The sequence below is a fragment of the Stegodyphus dumicola genome, chromosome 8 (genome assembly GCF_044657685.1).
Source record: "Stegodyphus dumicola isolate Sdum_Otavi_A_Nest chromosome 8, ASM4465768v1".
Classification (NCBI taxonomy): Eukaryota; Metazoa; Arthropoda; class Arachnida; order Araneae; family Eresidae; genus Stegodyphus; species Stegodyphus dumicola.
In genome coordinates, this window is record NC_140775.1 from 149,641,271 (window position 1) to 149,662,669 (window position 21,399).

The 21,399-nt window shown below is 29.7% G+C and overlaps 1 protein-coding gene across 1 annotated transcript in view; it reads right to left on the minus strand.

Annotated features, from left to right (window-relative positions):
• Positions 1–525: 525 nt before the first annotated feature.
• Positions 526–21,399, minus strand: part of LOC118204468 (mitochondrial mRNA pseudouridine synthase RPUSD3-like) — a 47,890-nt gene continuing 27,016 nt past the window's right edge. The window contains exons 3-8 of the mRNA XM_085822564.1: positions 20,991–21,123; positions 20,531–20,638; positions 19,608–19,698; positions 17,803–17,935; positions 10,176–10,318; positions 526–741 (exon numbers count right to left, since the gene is read on the minus strand). Coding sequence (XP_085678690.1) covers positions 553–741; positions 10,176–10,318; positions 17,803–17,935; positions 19,608–19,698; positions 20,531–20,638; positions 20,991–21,123 — 797 coding nt within the window. The 3' untranslated portion in view covers positions 526–552. The remainder of the gene's footprint in view (positions 742–10,175; positions 10,319–17,802; positions 17,936–19,607; positions 19,699–20,530; positions 20,639–20,990; positions 21,124–21,399) is intronic.

Genomic DNA, 21,399 nt, shown 5'->3' on the forward strand with positions numbered 1-21,399 from the left:
TTTTGATGTTGGTAATAGTAAATAGGTATATTAGGAAATTGGACGGAGCCAATGTGTTCATTCATAATGAGTGGTTTAAACCAGGTTTGCTATAATGGAGTTTGACTGCATTTAATTTCAATCTAAAATATGAGCTGAAAAGTTATCTAAAAGCAAAATATTTTCTGTCTTCATGAATACTGCACATAAAGGTACCAATCATTTCTGAATTTAACTCATTAATGAATGAACATTGATACCAATCATTTCTGAATATAACTCATTAATGAATGAACATTGATAACCATTATACCTTGCCGATATAATGGTTATCGGTATTAACCAAATAACTGAGCTATATTATTATATTTAAATACTATAATATATATACTTTTTTTTAATTTATTATTTGTCCCCTTTCTCTGATCTTTGCCAACTCACTTTTTGATGAAAAAATTGAAAACAAATAATAAATATAAATTTTTGAAGTTCTTTTATAAGGTTTTATATACTTTAACGAGTTAGAAAACAGAAAACAAATGTAAATAATTTGTTTTATCACTTTTATTTACATTAACTTAATAAATGTAATTTATCTGTGGTCCATCTAAAATGCATAGGCAATTCAGCTGTAAGTGTCAGGTCTTCACCTCTGAAAGAAGGCAATATTATACTTCTTAAATGAAGCATTGTTGGTATCATAGAATGCCCAGCAGCACCTTTGGGTACACCTAATTCTTTTGCTATCTTTTCAGGTAAGGGCTAGAAGGAAATTAATGTAATAAGTGATTTTTCACAGACTACTTACAAAAATAAACACATCTTTTGAAAAAAAGGCAGAAATTACTTTATAAAGTGGGTTCCTGATTTTATGAAAGTGTACAGATTGCAAAAAGGTTCATGAAAGGAAATGGCTTAAAAGAGCAATATACAAACTACATTTTTTAATTTTTAGCTATATTCACTGTATAATGCGAACTCTTTTCCTTATGAAGAAGCCTGAAAGATACAAATGTGATGCTTTTATTTTTTAAGTCATTCATTCGAAATTTTTCTCAAGCTTTCGAACAATGTTATACTGAATAGACAAGCGGTAAGGGGAACAATATGTGTGTGTGGGGTGCTTGAAGGCGTAAATGATTCTGGCAAAGAGGTTTAGTTGCATTCATTGCAACTGTGCACATGAATATTGTTATAGGATTTCAAGAAAATGTGGATATAATTTAGGGTACGAATTGGGACATAATTTGGGGCCCTTTTGAACAAATGAATTCGCATAATTAGGAGTTGGATGTTTTCTCTTTCTGTAGTCATTTGAAGCTGTGATTTTGAAGTGAACATCAAAGACTTTAGTAAATTGCATTTGCTTTAGTTGAAATACAGTTGATCTAGTGTTCCTTTTTGTAACAAAATTGACTCCTGCCAATGAAACAAACACAGTACTGGTTTCAAATGCAAATTCATTCAATTTGCGAATGAAAATGGAAATCATGCTGCAGCAAGGAGGTTTGCTCTTGATGAAAGCTCCATATATGAGTGGAAGGAAAATAAAATCATAATAATTAATGTGGCTAAGAATAAATGTGCTTTGTGTAAAAAAGTTACAAAATGGCCTATTGAAGAAAGTGTTGCAAATTGCGTCTAGAAAATCTCCAGAAAGGATTAATTGTAACAAGAAACATTCGTTTACTTCCCCTTTAAGTGGGCAAAAATGAATGTAAATGAAAGTGAAAACTTAAAACAACTTTGAATTGGTGTAGTCGATATATGGCTCATAATTATTTATTTGTGTGGGAAAAAACAAAGGCTTCCAAAAGATTTGCACAACAGATTGATAAGTTTCCAAAAGTAGGTTACTTACCTACGAAGGGAAAAACAAATTATTGTAGCATACTGGAAATATGGATGAAACTACAGTAATGCTTAATATGCTAGGAAATAAAACAATTGATGTGAAAGGAATAAAAACGGCTTACGTAAAAACAATAGGTCACAAAAAAACACCTCATAGTAGAGCTTTTCTGCTGAGAGAATGGTACAAAATTAAAACGTTATTTTTAAAAGAAAGGCGATGCCAAAATGTAATTTCCCTTATTGTATTTTCATTCATATTCATAAGAAAAGATAAGTGGAGGAAAATAGTGTGAAACTGTGGATAAGAAATGTTTGGCAAAAGCATTCGATTGCCTTAATGATTCCAGAAAGTCTTTTAGTTTTTGCACATTTAGATCTCATCTAATAGATAATACAAAGAAATAGTTGAAAGAGACAAATAAGGATTTACACCAGCCTTTAGAGCCTACCAGCAACTGAGTGGTAAAGCTGCTGAACACTGGTAGTTTGATTCAGGGTCTGAATCAAGGTGAACAGACTGGCTGAATGAGGGTTTTCACGGTTTTTCTCATGTGTAACATGCATACCAGCCAGTTTCACTTGAAAAGTAACGATTACTTCCCTTAGGCAGATAGCCCTCGAGTGCTTTGCCACAGCTAAATAAACCAAACCATTAGCCTTTAGATTTGTGTATCAATAAATCATTCAAAGAAAATTTTAAATCATAGTGGAATACACGGATGTTAGAGGGTGAAAAAACATTTATAAAAGGAGGCCAAATGATCATGCCAGTCTAGGAATAGTATGCAAGTCGATAAACACTGGAATGAAATTAAACCCAGTGTAACTCAAAAGTTATTTTAGTTTTATCTCAGTCTAGATGGAATGGAAGATGATTATTTATGGATCAGAGTAATAGTGATAGTCGAGATGAAATAGAATTCAATTATGTTCTGGAAGATTGAAGATATTATGGAAGATGATTAAGACTAATTGTTCATGTTACCAATAATGAAAATTTAAGTTCGTATGGTATCTCATTTCTTTTAAATAAACAGTATTGTAGAAATCTAATTTTTATATACTCATCTTTTCCTTATTTTTTAATTTTTAAATCTATCATTTTTATATCCAGCGTATAACACACACCTGTACATTTTGATCTTATTTTTGTATTAAAAGTGAGCATTATACAGCAGAATATATGGTATATATATTGAATATACACAGTCTAGTCACATTAATGTGACCACCACCTACTTTCAATGTCAATATTAAATAATCAATCACAGAAGGCAGGTAGGTGACAGCGTATTGCACTGGAGTGGTGTAAAGGAGTGGTGTAAAGGGTGTCCAAAAGAATCAGAAAACATTGCAGTCATTGTCATAATGCAGAAACAGAGCAATTTATCAGACGTTGGAGGTATGATCACTGGCTTTCGGGCGAAGAGTGGAAGCATTTCCGAAATGACCAATTTTGTAAACAGTTTGTGTGCCCCCTGGTAAAAGTACACAATGCATAGCGAAATGGCCCTATCCAAAATCAGTGACATGGCAAATGTGGTGGACCATAGGGACAGAGGTGAATGATGTCTGCGGTGAATAGCATGAAACTGACTGCCCAGATGAATCACGAGGCTACCAACAGCATCTCCTCTACGAACGTTGCTGTGTATGGGCCTCTGCAGCAGATGCCTGGTTAAAGCACCAACAGTTCTTCAGCAACAAACAGATGCTGGAATTCACATGCAGTACTGCAACTGGACATCCACTGAGTGGGGACAGGTGGCTTTTTCCGATGAATCCCATTTTATGCTCCAGCAGACAGATGGATGTTGGCGTACAAGATGTGAAGCGTCTGAAAGCAAACACCCTGCAACAATTGTCAGAAGAGTCCAAGCTGGAGGAGGAGCATTATGGTGGGGGGGGATGTTTTCGTGGCATTCTCTGGGTGCATTCATCATTGTGGAAGGCACGATGGATCAACAAAAATATGCACCTGTCCTTACGAACCATGTCCACCCCTACATGCGAATTGTTTTCCCTCAGAATGATGGTATCTACCAGCAGAACAATGCGAAGTGTAATACAGCTTGCAGTGTTAAGTCATGGTTCGAAGAGCACCAGGATGAGTTTGATGAGTTTACTATACTCATCAGATTTAAACCCAATCAAGAAACTGTGGGACCACTTCCACTGGGTCGTTCGCACCATGGATCCTCAACTGCGTAACCTAGCGTAGCTGGTCACCGCACTGGAATCAACATGGCTCAGCATTCCAGTGAACACCTTCAAGAACCTAACTGACTCTCTTCCTGCACGTTTGGCAGCAGTCCGCTCTGCGAAAGGTGGTTATTCTGGTTTTTGACAAATGGTCACATTAATGTAACTGGACTGTCTACTGAATTATAAGTAAATGAGAAAATACTACAAACAAACATAACATACATCTAATAAACAATTATGTAAAGTGAGCTATTCACAATAAACGCAGATACATTATTGACTTACTTATTAAGAAATAAAATATCACTGAGAACTTTCCAGGGTTCATACAAATTTTTGCACATGGAAATTAAGTAATTTTAAGGACCATTAAATAAAAAAAAAATTAAGCACCTATGAGCAAATGGGAACTGAATTCAATTAAAAATATTATCTATGCCTGAACTTCACTTTTGTAATGCGACCTAAAAATAAAATAGATCCGTAACTAGAATGCATTATTAAATATGAATTAATTAACATAATTATTAATAGGTTTGAGAATAAAATAAACTTCATGAAATTTATAAAGTAGAATTAAATATTTTACACTTATAATAGTTGTACATATTTGAAAGAAGATAAGTGACATTTTATTTATGTTTTACTAAAAGTTCGCTTCATGTTGATTCTTTTTATATCTCACTTTGTCACATACTTTCTCAGCCTAGAGGTTTAGTAAATAGAAAGTAGATTTTATGTCAAACAGCATAAGTTAAAATGAGAAGTAAAATCATAATCAGCATGATTCATAATAAAAGTTGTCACTGCTGCTGCTTGCCTAGAGAGAGACCTGCTGATTAGAACAAACCTGAAAGGCCTGATGTAGACACGGTTGACAAGTTTTGAAAGTTAGTTGGGGGTCTGTCTGATGCAAATAGTGTCATAGCTCTGTGTACGGTTCCAGAGGTTGTAGCCCAATTAATATACTTTAAGGTTCCAATAAGCCTCTAAAGCACCAGAGGTGATAAGTTGTTTTGTATTATTTTAAGTCTCACTAAAAGTAAAGAATAAGTTTTATGTGAATTTTTATATTTTTGTATTTTATCTTGTGACCACAGTAAGGATTAATGAAAGACAATAACTCCCTTTAATACGCAGAGATAACTTTTAAGGGTAAACAGTTAGTTATAAATAATTAAATTAGGTAGTTATATAACTTTAGTCATTATGGATTGAAATGGTGACTATTAAATTTTATTTACTGTTTAAAAATATGTGTTTAAAATAATGTGCTTTAAAATAAGAAAATAATGTGCTTTTTACGTTTAAAAGGCCCTATTAAAATCACAATCTAATAAAATTTCACAGTTTAAAATACATGCAATTTATGACATTTATTCTTAAACAATATTAGGATAATTACACATTAAAAGCTACAAAACATGCATATTTTGTAGCAACAACACTCAACAAAACATTGAACTCTTCCCAGACATTTTGGCTAATTTATATCGATTTCCTTCTCAAGCATCTTTTCTAACAATCAGAAATTTGTTTCAATATGCAAAACAATGTTCTCACTAGTTTCTGTGTGCTTTATCTCCTAATTTGTCAACCTCTCCACAATGTACCTATGAGGGTTTACTTGATCTGGTAAAAGTCAAATAGTTCACACCTCCCCCAGACATAAAGCAAACTATCTCTATATCTGAATGTAACTACAAAACCAGACAAAGGTTTAAATAAGCCTCTTATTTAAAAAGAACTTATAAAATGAAGGCATGTTCTTAAGCTAAGAAAATCAATTACAGCTCGTAGTGATGTAATTAGACAAGAAGAGTCAAATTCAAACTAAAAATGTAGACTAGTGGTCAAAGACTATTCAATTTAATTTTAATTTAATTTTAATTTAGCTGGCTCAGTAAATATCTATCATATGAGGAAATAGAAATGGGAAATTACGAGTAAAGGCTGAAATTATTAAAAACTAGGTAATTTACATAATAATAACTATACATGTCTTTGAAGAATAATTTTCTTTATGTATTCAGTTTCTTTCTTTAACATGTTTCCTTTTTACTTTGAAATGTTTGGATTTAATTAAGGATTTCTGTTATTCTAAAAAAATAAATAAATAAATATATTTAGAATGTGTACAAAAACTGCTAATTTTATTTAGTAATATGAACATTCAACAGAAGAAATATGAAATACATATGGTAAGGGCTGGTTACAGAGCTAGTATGGTACAATTTTTAGAATTTAGTGACACACCGAGCAACAAAATCTAATGGAGAAACTTTTAGAATTTAGAGCAGGCATTGGAAGCAGAATTTAGAAAGGCACTAGGCAGAAGAATCTAGGATCCTCCGAGATTGCATCCCGTGGGAAAATGCCTAGTGCCAGCCATGTGTATGATACATTAAGACATATTAGATGAATCTTTTAAATTGTCAGTTTTCAGTTTCTTTATTAATAAAAAGATTCCTTTCTATAATGCCTGTCCATATGATAAGATTAAAAGCATTTTTGATATTTTCCATGCTTGTGTCTAGTGAAAAGTAGAGAAAATAACGAGAAGATAAACATGTTAAAAAAAAGATTCTAATATCAGAAGTAAAACAATCAAATATTATGTTTTCATTGTTTTTCCAGGGTTCCCTAAAAAGTAAAAAATTCATCGCATACTTTCTGTAAAACATATCTGCTATGTGTTAATACCATGGAGACAATTATCATTTTGTCACATTTTTCTGGAATCTTTTAGAATTGTGAGTCTATAAATCTTGCCTTCAAATCCATCTAAACTTTTCAAGCTGAAATGTCTAAAATCCTACAGAAAATTATTCCTACCAATTTCTGTAATAGCAAAAAACCAGAAATATTTAAAAAAAAAAAAAAAAAAAAAAAAAAAAAAAAGAGCACACAGGGAAAAAAAAAAAAAAAGTGTAAAATGAATTTTATAAAGAAAACTGATGCATATTCTGAGACAATTAAACGGGGAAAACTCTTACTATGAAAAAATTTTAAAAAGACACTTTTAATTAATTACATGGCTAATTTTGCTTTTGCGAAGAACTGTTTCATAAATTGGGCTTTTATAGCATTACACCTTGTTTATTTTTCAGATTCAAAACATTGTATAATGTTTGAATCTGGAAACCAAACGGAATTTTATAATATTACAGTGAAAAATAAAAAAAATTTTATTTTAATGGTATTTTTAAATGTAATTTCAATATATTACAATTATTTTAAGGAAATTTATCAATATTACAATGCTTTAAAAAAATTGTCGAAAATTAAAATTAAAATTTCTCGGAATTAAAATTTTTCTATAGAAACTAATCTTAAAATTGTCAAAATGTTGATAGGTTGCCAAATTTTGAACAGTTTTAATAAAAGAATTCACATCCCCAACAGAAAAAAGTTGTTTAAGAGGTCTTCATTAGAAAAAATTAAATAATTTAGAAATGCTAATGTTTCACTTCTTGCTCAGAAACTTGAATATCCCACCATTTGTATTAGAAATAGCAACAAATTATAACCCATGAACTCTTTCACCAATTCAAAAGATAACTAAATTTGTCAGTGAATCGGCAAAAATGTTCCTCCAAAATGCTAATGCACACTCAAAATGGCAGTTGTAAAAACAGACAGAAATTTTAGATAATTACAATTAAGGACCTTTGACCGATTTTGGCCAAAATTAAGGACTTTTAAGGACCAAAAATCGATTCCAAAAAACCTAAGGACTTTTAAGGACTCTTATGGACTGTACAAACCCTGCTTTTATGTAACCACAGAACTTTTACCACTCAAAACCACAATATCATAGATAAATTTATGTAACCACAGAATTTTTACATAAAACATGAATTTCAATGAATATTAAAATATTTGAAAGATTTAGGATTGAAGTAGTAATATAATACCATCTTTGGTATCAATTCTTTGGTATAATCAAACCAAGCAAAACATTTGGTCTCAATATCAGCAGATTACTGCTTCTCTGAATAGTGAACCATTTTAGCAAAACTTCTTCAATATTCTTTTGCTCAGCTTTTCTCATATCTAAATTTTTTCTCTGAACAGAAATAATTAAATCTCAGTTTTTTCATATACCAACTATAGATTTGGATAAGCTGTATTCCCAGCAAATATTGATTAGGCTATATTAATTTTGCATTTTTTTAAAGTAATGTTCATTTTATCTTTAAAACAAAATGCTTTATGTTAACAGCTTGCCACATGAATAAATTTTTGACACTGAAATAGAGTGCAGAGAATTTAATCAAAAAATATGTGAGAATTTTGGTTTTTTGAAAAAGACTGAAAAGTCATATTCATCAAATCCAATGTCCAATGAAAATGCAATCATTTCTTCCAAGATATGTATAGCTGCAAAGCAAAGGTTCAGTAACCTTCAAAAAGAATATACTGTGCCTTGCAAAAGGCCTGAAGATTTCAAAACCCCTATTTGGAAGGCAGAACTTGGAAAATGGAGATAACTTGCTCGATTCAAGTAAAATAAACTGATAAGGAACAAAATTTCATTTCTTAGCTTATAAGATTCAATACTTCCTCTTTCTCCAAACAGCAAAAATTAACTACTTCCCAGTTTTGCCCGAATGCCATTCGGGTACTTGGAAATGGCACTTTTTTTATTTTCCCGAGCAGCGCTCAGGCAACATTTTTTTCTATACACTGATTTACCCGAATTTTTGCTTGTTTAGTGTGTAATGTTTCTAACAGATGGCGCTAGTAATCCAGTAAAGTTAGAATTGCAAAACAATTGGTTTCAAGGTTAGGTTTTACTGAATTCTTTTACGCAAGTAAAGGCGCAAAATTTCTTTTCACTAGCTTGACGTTCCAGCTACTGTGAATACTATTTCTTTTAAATTTGGAGCTAAAATAAAAGAAGAAATGAATGATAATGAGCAGCTTATAACTGAAGATAACTCTGATATTGACTCAGATAGTGAATCTGAAATTTCACTAAATGATTCTGGAAGTAATGAGAGTTTGTTGTCCGAGTTCTCTAGTGATGAAGAAATCTAATGCAAATTCGGAACTTTTGTAACCTTGATATTAATAATCCTTCTTTCTTGATATTAATAATTCTTCTTTGGAATCAAACAGATATGTAATAACAATAAAATATTTTAAATTCTGACATCTATTTTTGAGTTCTTTCCAGTTCGCTTACTTGTTAAAAAAAAAAGCCAACTTTAAGAAAATAATGTGCTTTTTACGATGAAAATAAAAATTAGCATAAATCAATAAATTCAACATTTGTAATAGTTCTGACTGCTGATTTGGGTTTATATAATGAATTTCTTCATAAAAATGTTTATCAAAAATATGCTTATTTTTTGTCATAATATGACGGAAAAAAGAAACTGTTAAGTGGTTAAAAAAATTTCTTTCATAATACTGCCTTGGCTAGTACATTCATTAACAGCTTAATCACAGAATTTAAATGGAACTGGATAATGCATTCACGTTCTTTAGTTCTAGGTCATGCACACCATATGATGTCCTAAGATATACTTTTAGTGAGTGTCCTTTTTCACCTAGAATTAATTTCACAATGATCTTTGTTTAGAATGCAATAACAAATGGAGATGAATATTATAGAAAAGTGAAGTAAAAATATTTTCTTTTATGAATGGAATGTGGATCCTAGCATGCTAAATATGAATAATGTTATGGGTTAGTTTTTTTTTTTTTTTTTTTTTTTTTTGTTACAATGTGAAAAGTTTCAAGAATTAGTAAGAATTACTAAATTATTAATATATTTTTAAATAAATCTCTTTTACACTCAATTTAAAGCCAAATTATTTAAAGAATTATTTTGGCGAACATGAAATAATAAATTTTTAACAATATTAAAAACATAAAATGGCACATTGATTATATCTGAAATATTATTTTACAGTTTTTGATCATTCAAAATTAATATAACTGTTGCTTCTATGTGATATTATTGTGATAAGATTTAGTAACAGTTTTACATTTATAATACACTCTTCATATCTACCTAAACAATATACTGTCTTACTACAAACAGTTTAGGACATCTGATAAAGTTTTCATTTTTTTATTTTTATTTTTTTATTGATTAAATATAAAACAATATAAATCTGATTTACCTGCATATCAAATGATAATGTTTTCTGAATTTGAGTTTTCACTGGTACTCCTAATAGAGTATTCATTCTAGAACTATATAAAACATCTCCTAGTATAGTTGCTATTCGATCAGACGCATATACACGAACAAAATGGAATTTCACTGAAAGATTTAATATGCAATTTTAAAATAAAAATTCAGAAATTAAGCATTTATACAATAAATTCAGATTTTTTTTTATTACTAATAAAATAACTCAGATTCAGTCTAAGAAAAACTGAACTTAGACTGACACTGATTTATAGGAATACAAACCAAACATTCTATTAACATCACATGAAATCCTCAAAAAAAAAAATAATTTGTTTAAATTTTAGGCTTCTAAAGTATTTGGAAACTCAGCAAGTGCTTAGAGTAATGTTTTTACTTCTTAATTTAATTATTACAGTAATTTAATAAATCAGATTTTTTGTATCACATATTTCTAGGGCATTACACATCCACAATAATTTTACTGAAAAAAAGATATTGCAATATATTTATTCATAAAAGAGAATGATCTTATAATTTTTTATCACAGCATATTAAAATAATAAATATACAGATAATTTAGTATGTAATGGTTACTCAAATTTTTCAAAAAAAGTAAAAGAACAGAAAGTGAATATTTAGTTTGTGTTAATCAAATTACCTACATTCCAATAAAATTGATTGCTCACTGTAAATTATGTGTATGTATTTTTAATTCTTCTGTATATATAATAGAGAAGGATCAAACAACAAACATTTTAGAAGCTATTAAATTAATTCAGATGAATGTATATGGCATGTTTATTGATATGTAATAAATATTTACTGTTAGCCAATAAGCATGTTCCACATATTTATCTCATTTAATTTAATAATATCTTTCACCATGTATTGATAATATGCCATAACATAACCTATGATAACATATAGCTTTTAAATATAAATAGGAAAATGATTATGTATTGAAGTGCATATGGATTTCAAGGGTTACTAGCAAGCAACCTAAAAACAATTATGCACTTAAATATAAATTTTCTTCTTTGTTCTATGAAAACTGCTTAATCATAACAGATGCTTCTTTTTTAAAAGCTTCCCTTAACTTACTCTACATGAATTTTTACTTTGGCACCAAAAAAATTAACAGTACAAAGTCCGAAATCCGGACGTCCATTATCCAGAATGATATAAAATCCTGACCTCAAAACCATCAACAGTTTGTCTCCTAGGCTTTATGCATACACATTTGATTCCCACCTACACACATAATAAAACATCTGCAGAGTCCCGATTCTTAATTTCACTTCAACACTAAATAAAATACCTTGTTATTCAAGAAACAAACATTTTAGCATAAATTTGTACCAGTAATTTGGCTCCATTGCTGCATATCTGCTTTTTGGTACACATCTCAAACCAAAATATTCCATATAGATACATCAACTGGCAAATCATTATTTATTATACTTTCCTTTCATCACTGCATGTTTATCAAAACATGACAACTTGAGTAATAACTTATGTAATGATGCCTAAACACTTTTTTATGTTAGTAATTAAATAATAAAGGAGTATGGTAACCTTTTATGTTGAAATTATGTTTGGCGATGATTACAGATTTAAGCTAAATGCACTAAAAAATATTGGCGACAAAAAATTTACCAAAAATTTCTTTCCATATGCTAAAAATAGAATTTGTTGATGATACTCATAGACCCAAAGATTACATTCAGGACTATTTGAAATAAGAATAACTGATTTGTTATTCACATAAGCCCAGAACCAGCACCAGGGCTCATATGGCTGCAAGGAGTTGCAGAATTTAGGACCCACAAAGGCTGCATCAGGTGGTAAGAAATCTAGCGCCGGCCCTGAATACGGCTTAGTTCTATGTGGGAATTTATTTATTTAGACCTCTGATAAGCTTTAAGTATGTGTCACAGTGTGCAATAGGAGCAAGATAAAATTTAACGGAACAACTTGTTGTTAGTCACCAAGCTTATGATGCGTAGCCAAATATGTATAGTGAAGGATAGCTAAATTTGATGATTTTAAAGGTTTTCGGATATCACAAAACAAAGGTGAAATTTCCCAATTAACGGATTTTGTAAAGAAATGTGGAGAAGCGGTAACAAATGAAGTTAATATAAAAGAAGTTTTTCATTGTGATGACAATGTTTCTAAATCATCAATCAATTAATGAATGGCGAAATCTGTTGTACGTTTCTAGATCCAGAAAATACCGCTACTGATAGTGAAGAAAGTGACACAGAAGTTACTGAAAACCAGAACATTTTGATTCACAAGTTAGTCAGAATTCTCAAAACAGCAGTTACAGGGCTTCAACAATGTCACTAAGCAAGAGATTATGTCTGTCTACAGAATTAAAAAAAAAAGTATTAGTACAAGCTTTTTTTTTTTTTTTTTTTTTTTTTTGTTGTTGTTGTTGTAAATTTTGATATTCTTTAGATCATAAATACTTCATTATTTCATAAATAACAATTTCATATTTTAATTTTATAATTTCTACATGCCATCTAACTAGATTTAAATTGATGATCTAATATCCAGAAAAATCTAAAATCCAGAATCACTGAAGTCCTGATGAGTCCAGATTTCGGACTTTGTACTGCATCATGTTAAAAAGACTTGCCAAAGACAAGGTAAAGTTTCCTGTTTTATTATGTTTAATAAGTTATTTATCATTTGTTGCTATCTGGCAATAGCATGCATTAATGATAACTTATCTCTCACTGCTACTGCTACTTGTGCAGGATGAATTGCAAATGAGACAATGGATTTATACATGTGTATTGAGCATATGAAGCTTTTATCAATAACAGAGAAGCTCCTTGGCCATTATCTCATCAGACAAACCTTGTCTTATAAGAAAATGTTACTCCACGCACATCATCTTCACCTCCCACAGCAATTCCATTTAAGATTCCTACACTTCACATTCTGTCTGCATTTTCTGATGGCCAGGGAGAGTCAGTTTCACTTGCAGATTGTTTTTGGATAACAGCATTCACTTGAGAAGCAGTAAGATTTAATGTGTCATCACTTGCTTTTGTGAATTCGTTGCTGCCATAAATTCTGCCACAGTAACCACCATTTTCCACTTACATTAGGCCATTCCACTGACATTAGGCACTAGTACTGAAAATCATATTCCATTAATCCTTTGCACTAACTGATCATCTTTTTCTACGATATAAACTTCATCATTACTAATTTGTTGTATTTTATTACAAAACTCACAAACATTGCACAAAACCACAGAAAAAATATTAGAGTGCATGAAAAATTAGCAATCAGATGATTTATGGAGGTACCACTAGACTCTGACTGAATGCATGATTTTGCTGAACAGCAATAAAGATTGTTATTTCTTTATTTCTAACATAATAATAATACATTTTTTAAAACAACAAAACTCATGTCAGTTCTGAAATATAACTATAATGTACATAACTGGCTACCAACCACCAATTATATTTTTATACAAATAACAGGGTTCGTACACATTTCTGCACATGGAAATTAAGTACTTTTAATGACTTTTAAGGACCATTAATGAAAAAAATTAAGGACCTATGAGCAAATGGGAACTAAATAAATTCAATTGAAGATATTATCTATGCCTGAATTTCACTTTTGTAATACCATCCTAAAAATAAAATAGTTCTCTAAGTAGTACGCATTATTGCTAAACATGGATTAATTAACATAATTGTGAATAAGTTTGAGAATAAAATAAACTTTATGCAATTTATCAAGTAGCATTAAATATTTTACACTTATAGTTGGTCATATTTGAAAGAAGATAAGTGACATTTACGTTTTACTAACAATTAGCATTATGTTGATTTTTTTTTATGTCTTATTTTGTCACATACTTGGTCAGTCTAGAGGTTTAGTAAATAAGCAGGTAGATTTTTATGTCAAACTGCATAGGTTAAAATAAGAAGTAAAATCATAATCAGCATGATTCATAACAAAAGACTGAATGTTGTCACCGCTGCTGCTTGTCTAGAGAGAGACCTGCTGATTAGAACAAACATGAAAAAGCCTGATGTAGGCAAGGTTGGCAAGTGTTGAAAGTTAGTCAGGCTCTGTTTGATGCAGTTAAGTGTCGTAGCTTCGTGTACAGCTCCAGTGGTTGTAACCCAGTTAATATATTTTAAGGTTCCAATAAGCCATTAAAGCACTAGAGGTGATATGTTGTTTCGTATTATTTTTAGTCTCAGTAGATGCATTAGAATATGTTTTACTTGCATTTTTACATTTTTATATTTTATCTTGTGACCACAGTGAGTATTAATGAAAGCAAATAACTCGCTTTAACATGTAGAGATATTTTTTAAGGATAAGCAGTTAGTTATAAATAATTAAATTAGGTAGTTTGATTACCTGTCATTATGGATTTACATGACCACTATTAAATTTTATTTTTTAACAATATTTGTTAAAAAAACCCTATTAAAATCAAAATCTAATAAAATTTCACAGTTTAAAATGCATGTAATTTATGACACAGATTTTTAAACGATATTAAGATAATTACACATTAAAAGCTACAAACATTTATGTTTTGTAACGTTTATATCGATTTCCTTTTCTTTTAAGCATTTTTTCTAAAAATTAGAGATTTGTCTCACTATGCAAACCAATGCTCTCGCTAATTTCTGCGTGCTTTATATCCTAACTTGTCATCCTCTCCATAATGTACCTATAAGGGTTTAATTGATATGGTAAAAGTTAAATAGTCCAAAACCTCCGACAGATGTGAAGCATATTATCGCTATGTCTGAAATTAACTACAATATCAGACAAAGGTTTAAATAAGCCTCTTATTTAAAAAGAACTTAGAACAAACATAGAGGCATGTTCTGATGTTAATAAAATCAATTACAGCTCACGGTGATGTAATTAAAAAAGAACAGTCAAATTCAAACTAATAATGTGGACTAGTGGTCAAAGATTATACAATTTAATTTAAATTTAATCTGGCTTAATAACTCTATCATATGAGGAAATAGAAATGGGAAATTATAGTAAAGGTTGAAATCATAAACAATTAGGTAATTTACATTATAATAACTGCACATATCTTTGAAGAATAATTCCCTTTATGTACTCAGTTTCTTTTTTCAACACGTTTCCTTTTCATTTTAGAATTTTTGGATTTAATTAAGGATTTGTTATTCTAAAAAACACTAAATGCATTTAGAATGTACAGAAAAATCGGCTAATTTTATTTCTTTAATAATATGAACATTCAGAAACAATATGAAATATATATAGTAAAGGCCAGTTACAGAGCTGATGTGGCAGAATTTCTAGAATTTAGTGACACACCGAACAACAAAATCTAGAAATGGCAAAACTTTTAGAATTTAGAGCAAGCATTGGAAACAGAATTTAGATAGGCAGTAGGCAGCAGAATTTAGGTTCCACAGAAATTGCATCAGATGAATGCCTAGTGCCAGCTATGTGTATGATGCATTAAGAAATATTAGATGAATCTTTTAAATTGTAAGTTTTCAATTTCTTTATTAATAAAAAAATCCCTTTCTATAATGCCTGCCCATGTGATAAGATCAGAAGCATTTTTGATATTTTTCATGCTTCTGTGTAGTGAAAAGTAGAGAAAATAAAGAGAAGATAAACATGTTAAGATTCTAGTATCAGAAGTAATACTTTCAAATATTGTTTCCATTGTTCTTCCAGATGTTCTCCAAAAATTAAGAAATTCATTACAAACTTTCTGTAAAATACACCCATTACGTGTTGATACCATGGAGACATTTTTCATTTTATCACATATTTCTCGAATCTTCTAGAATTGTGAGTCTATAAATCTTGCTTTCAAATCCTTCTAAACTTTCCAAGATGTAATGTCTAAAATCCTAAAGAAAAATTATCCCTACCAATTCTGTAACAACAAAAAGCCAGAAATATTTTGGAAACAAAAAAGGAGGAAAAAAGTGTAAAATTAATTTTATAGAGAAAACTCATGCATATTTTGAGAATTTTGAATACTCTGACTGAGACAATTACATGGGAAAAACTCTTACTTTGAAAAATATTAAAAAGAAGACATTTTTAATTAATTACATAGCTAATTTTGCTTTTGCTAAGAGCTGTTTTGTAAATTGTGCTTTATAGCATTATACCTTGTTTATTTTTCAGATTTAAAATATTGTATAAGTTGCCAAAATGAAACTTTATACGACAGCGAAAAATAAAAATGTTTTATTTTAATGTTATTTTCTAAATATAATTTCAATATATTACCATTATTTTAATGAAATTTATCAATGTTATGATGTTTTAAAAAAATCGTCGAAAAATTTTCCGATTTTGGAATTAAAAAGTTTCTATAGAAACTAATCTTAAAATCGTCAAAATGTTGAAAAGTCGCCAAATTTAGAACCGCTTAATAAAAGAATTCACATCTTCAAAAGCGAAAATTTGTTTAAGAGCTCTTTACTAGAAAAAATGAATTTCGAAAAGCTTATGTTTCACTTCTTGCTTAGAAACTTGAGTATCCCATCATTTATATTAGAAATAGAAACAAAGTTGAACTCATGAACCCATTCAAAAGATAACCATATATACGGCAGTGAATCGCCAAAAATATTCCTCAAAATGCTAATTCACACTGAAAATGACAGTGGTAAAAACAGACAGAAATTTCAGATGATTAAAATTAAGGACCTTCTGCTGATTTTGGCCAAAATTAAGGACTTTTAAGGATTCTTAAGGACCGTACGAACCCCGAATAAAGCATCTAGCGACAACTATGAATGTAAATAAGATCTGCATGTTAAAGACACATATGAATGTTCACTAGATACGTGATGTTAAGAACTGAAAACAGGGCAGGTACTTTATGAAAAGTTATTTATGTTAACACATAGCAACACCATGAAGCATAGGGTGAATTTGTCAATCTTGTAGATTTGCTCTCCCATTAGCACTGTAAATCAGTATTTTTTTAAAAATGCAGTATTTGAAGTGACTGCAGAATATTAACAATCTATTGCTATGTAAAAAAGGTAAAAAACGAAAGTTTCCAACAAAGAAAAGAGTTAATTCTACAACTCTATTTTACATGGCAGAGTTTTAGACAGAAATGTATTAATGATTGCAAAATATTTTCTGAAAATGAAGCAGTGAAACAACAGTAAAAAATAAGTAATATCACACATTATGCTACTATGATGTTAATACACAAACTTTAAAATAATTTCCAAAACATTACATAAAAGAAATTAGCCACAACCCTTCTTGAAGAAGATCATTTGTGCAGGTACTGTAATCTCAGTAAGTAACATGCTAGTAGTCAAATATCATTTCTCATTTTAAAACAAATAGTGGCAATTTGATCAACAGACTGAAACACTGACTATGCTCACATTAAAATAATTTTATCATTTTATAGTGCATTTTATAATGCAGGGTCTTATCTAAGAGACAGTTTTTATACACGGTTAATGATGATTGTAGAAGACAGTAATTACAAAAGATTACTCAGAGTAAAAAAAAACTTAATGTTAAATTCATATAATGAAAATATTAATTTGCACCTAATCAAACTACAAATATATTACCTGATGATGTAGCAATTTCTACTAAACTTGTAGGTAATGCTGGATTGGTAGATAGTACTCTAAATTCAACAAGGACTGGGTGTATTCTTTTTAATGCAACTGCTCGACGACTCACATCATTAACAATTACAGGCTGTGAAAGAGAAATAAGATCAAATAAAGAAATACTCTACTTTTTGACTTCATAAAATGAAAATTATTAGTGTATATTTTTGTTCACTTCTTTCACACTGCTTCTGAAGTTCTTAAAAATTCAGTATCCTCTCCAACGTAATTTCAAACATTAATGAAATTATGCATTTTTGGAAAATAGCTGGACCTACTTAACATTAAATCGGTTTTAAAACATCAGTCTACTAATAACTTCGCTGACAATTTTGTGCTAAAACAGAATGTGGCATCAATTGTAAAAAGGCAGTCCCGCACCAGCGCAGTGTGTTAAGTGATGTCTCAGTAGTCAGGCACATGTTTATGAGGGAAGAGTCATTTCCACAACATTTAGTCAACGTTTCAGTTGGCATTATATGCTAAGTGTGTCTGCTGATATTGGTGTGGACTAAAGGTTAGAACCTAATTATAAAGATATGTGGTTTCATATTTATAGTTTATCAGTTATTAAAAAAAAATCTTTACCATAAGTTTTAGAGATTATAGTTCTGCAGGGCCTTCACACTGGAAAAAAAGAAATACACAATATCTTAACAAGTGATGAAATAGCAAATTTATTGACTGAGCTTCCGGATGAATACCTATCTGAGTGATGCCAATTATGACAGCTATGAAGATTTCATTCCTCCTCAAGGTGCCCATATATTTCCGATTCTGAAGAGGAAGATGAAGAGTTGCAAGAGGCCACATGTCAACAGCATGATTCTGCTATGGGAGAAAATGTAACTGGGAAAAAGTCCCCCCCCCCAACAACAATGAAACAATTTTCTTTCACAAAATGAGTGTTTGTTGCAACCTGTTGCAGTGTCAATTCATTACTTTCACCATTTATTTACCAAAAATATTCTAGATGAAGTAATTGCTCAAACCAATGACTATGTTTGTAAAGTACTCTCCTGCCATGAAACAAACATTCTAGAATTAATGCTTGGAAGGAAACAACAAAAGATGAAATGTTCGTATTAGTAGGATTAATTTTACGTATGAGAACTATAAGAATAAACCACATTCAAAATTACTGGAAAAAATGTAACACTTTTTGGCTTGAGCATATTCTAATGGTTTTCTTTTGCTGCTGAGGGCATTGCACTTTGCAACAATCCCAGAGCAAAATGCAGAACCTCAAAGAATGGACTATATCGAATTGGAAATATGTTGAATTTGAAGTGTTCTCCTTCTTGGATCTCATGAAGCAGCACACAGCATTCACATTGAAAAATCAACCACTCTGCTCACCTTAAATTATGGTGATACTACTGCTTAAAATGCAAATTTAGTCTAATTTCCACCTTTTCAGGAGATTTTTAGTTGCAGGTATTTTAGTTTCAGATATTTTTACATTCTCCTATTCTCACACCAGAAGAATCTTTCCTCTGGCCATGCTTATATTTTTGATCAAAGAGGACTTGCAGTTCTTCAGCAGTAGTATAACATAAAGAAATGTGTCAGCTTCTCTTTTGTTCTCGTTGTTTATACACAGAATATACTTTTTTATTTTCTATTTAACTTCATTTAGCATGTGATGAAATTTGCTGTTCATAATAAAGGACAAAGTTCATTATGGTATACATTTATGGATCCACATTTATATTTGTTATTTAAGACGTCAGAGGAACTATTGTAATAAGAATTCATACCTGCCTTATTTCTCCTTCTCCAGCTTCTAGAAATTTTATTCCCACTCTTTCCTTTTTATATGTTGCAACAGGATAACCCAATGTCAGCATCCTATGAATGCAAACAAAATATTTTAATTTGTTCTTAAGAATAAAAAGTAAAGTTAAATTAAATTTTAAAAAACCTACCTGATTACCTAGCTTGTTTCTCTGATTCTTTTTTTTTCCCCCCTTCAAAATGAAACTTTCAAGGTTCTAATAGTTTGGTTTTCTTTAGTTTATAATTTTTGCACTTAGCTTTATATAAATTTTACTTACAGTATATGTTTAAATACAATAGTTCATTTTAACTTTAAATTTTAGTGAATTAAATTAGCAATACCATTTAAATTCCCAGTTTTTTTTTATTATTATTTATTTTATTGTCCAAAAATTAAGAATTTTTACTTTAAAAATTCACTGTATTGTATTTACATATTTAAATGATATTGTAGATTAATTTGCAGCAATAATTAATCATTTACTTGTTTGCAATTAAATTTCATTAACTTTTAATTTGCTTTTTATGAATAGAGAATGTTTGTTAAATTTAATTTGTTCTTATATATTCTACATACTATCTTCCTTTGAACATATAATTTTATATTATATTTAATGCCAAATGTTGAGACATTAAAAAGACTCTGTAAGGAAGAAAAAATAACTTTCCCTTTTCTGGAAATTTTTTGGGACATCCTACATGAAAACCTAATGTTACAGTTATGCATTACTCTAAATAATCCATATTTCATAAGATATTATGAAATTACTTTCCTAACTCACATTAAAAAACAAATTTCCATGGTAAATTTTTAAATGATTAAATGTAACTCGTTTACAAATTTATAGTAGATTTGTAAATGAGTTACATTTAATCAGAAAAAGTGAGAAAAAAAGCAGCGTACCAGTGGATAAGATGAGGTAATTTTCTATTTTTGGCAATATTAAAAGACCTTTTCACACTGTCTGAGATTTTCTGATCTGCACTAAGAAGCATTATTCCACTAGTGTACCTAATACAATGATAATTAGAAATTATTATTATTCACATATTTTACGAATGATATTAATTTAAGCATTCATAATGGAATTAAAAAAAGCATAATCTGAAGTTATAAAAAATCAATCTAAATAAATCACTGAAAGTTATACCAAAATTAATTCACATTTTACTAGATTCATTAAGTCATATAGGATAATGGATTAAATAAAAATAATGTCCCTAAAGTGTATTTAAAATGGCATCAAAGATTACATATAACACTTATCTGAATCAGCTAGATGCCAAAATTTGGCTATGGTTTAGAAATCGATTTTTAATTGTATCTAATTAGGAAGTTATCTCACACAATGAATAAAACTTACTTTTCAGCTGATTTTAAGATAGATAAATTAGAAACATTTAAATAATTTTTCAAATGTGGTAAAGCATCTTCTACAGTAAAATCACATACAGGAACTGATGATGCATTATTCTGCCCAGTTTTTGACCTAGCACCTTAAAAAATAAATAAGTAAAAAATTCTTTATGTAGCTCAGGAAAAATAATCCTTAAAAATAAAAATCTATAATTTCAGATGATATAATTAGTTTCAAGTGAAATTTCTTATTAAAATGAAATTTTAATTAAAAAATTTCTAAGAACTTAGAAGAAAATTTTCAAAAATATAATATTTAACTAAAAATTTACTTTATATAGAATTATATGAATTAATATTCAACATAAACTGTTTAAAATAAAATTTATGCAATAATTTTCAATGCCACTTGGCTT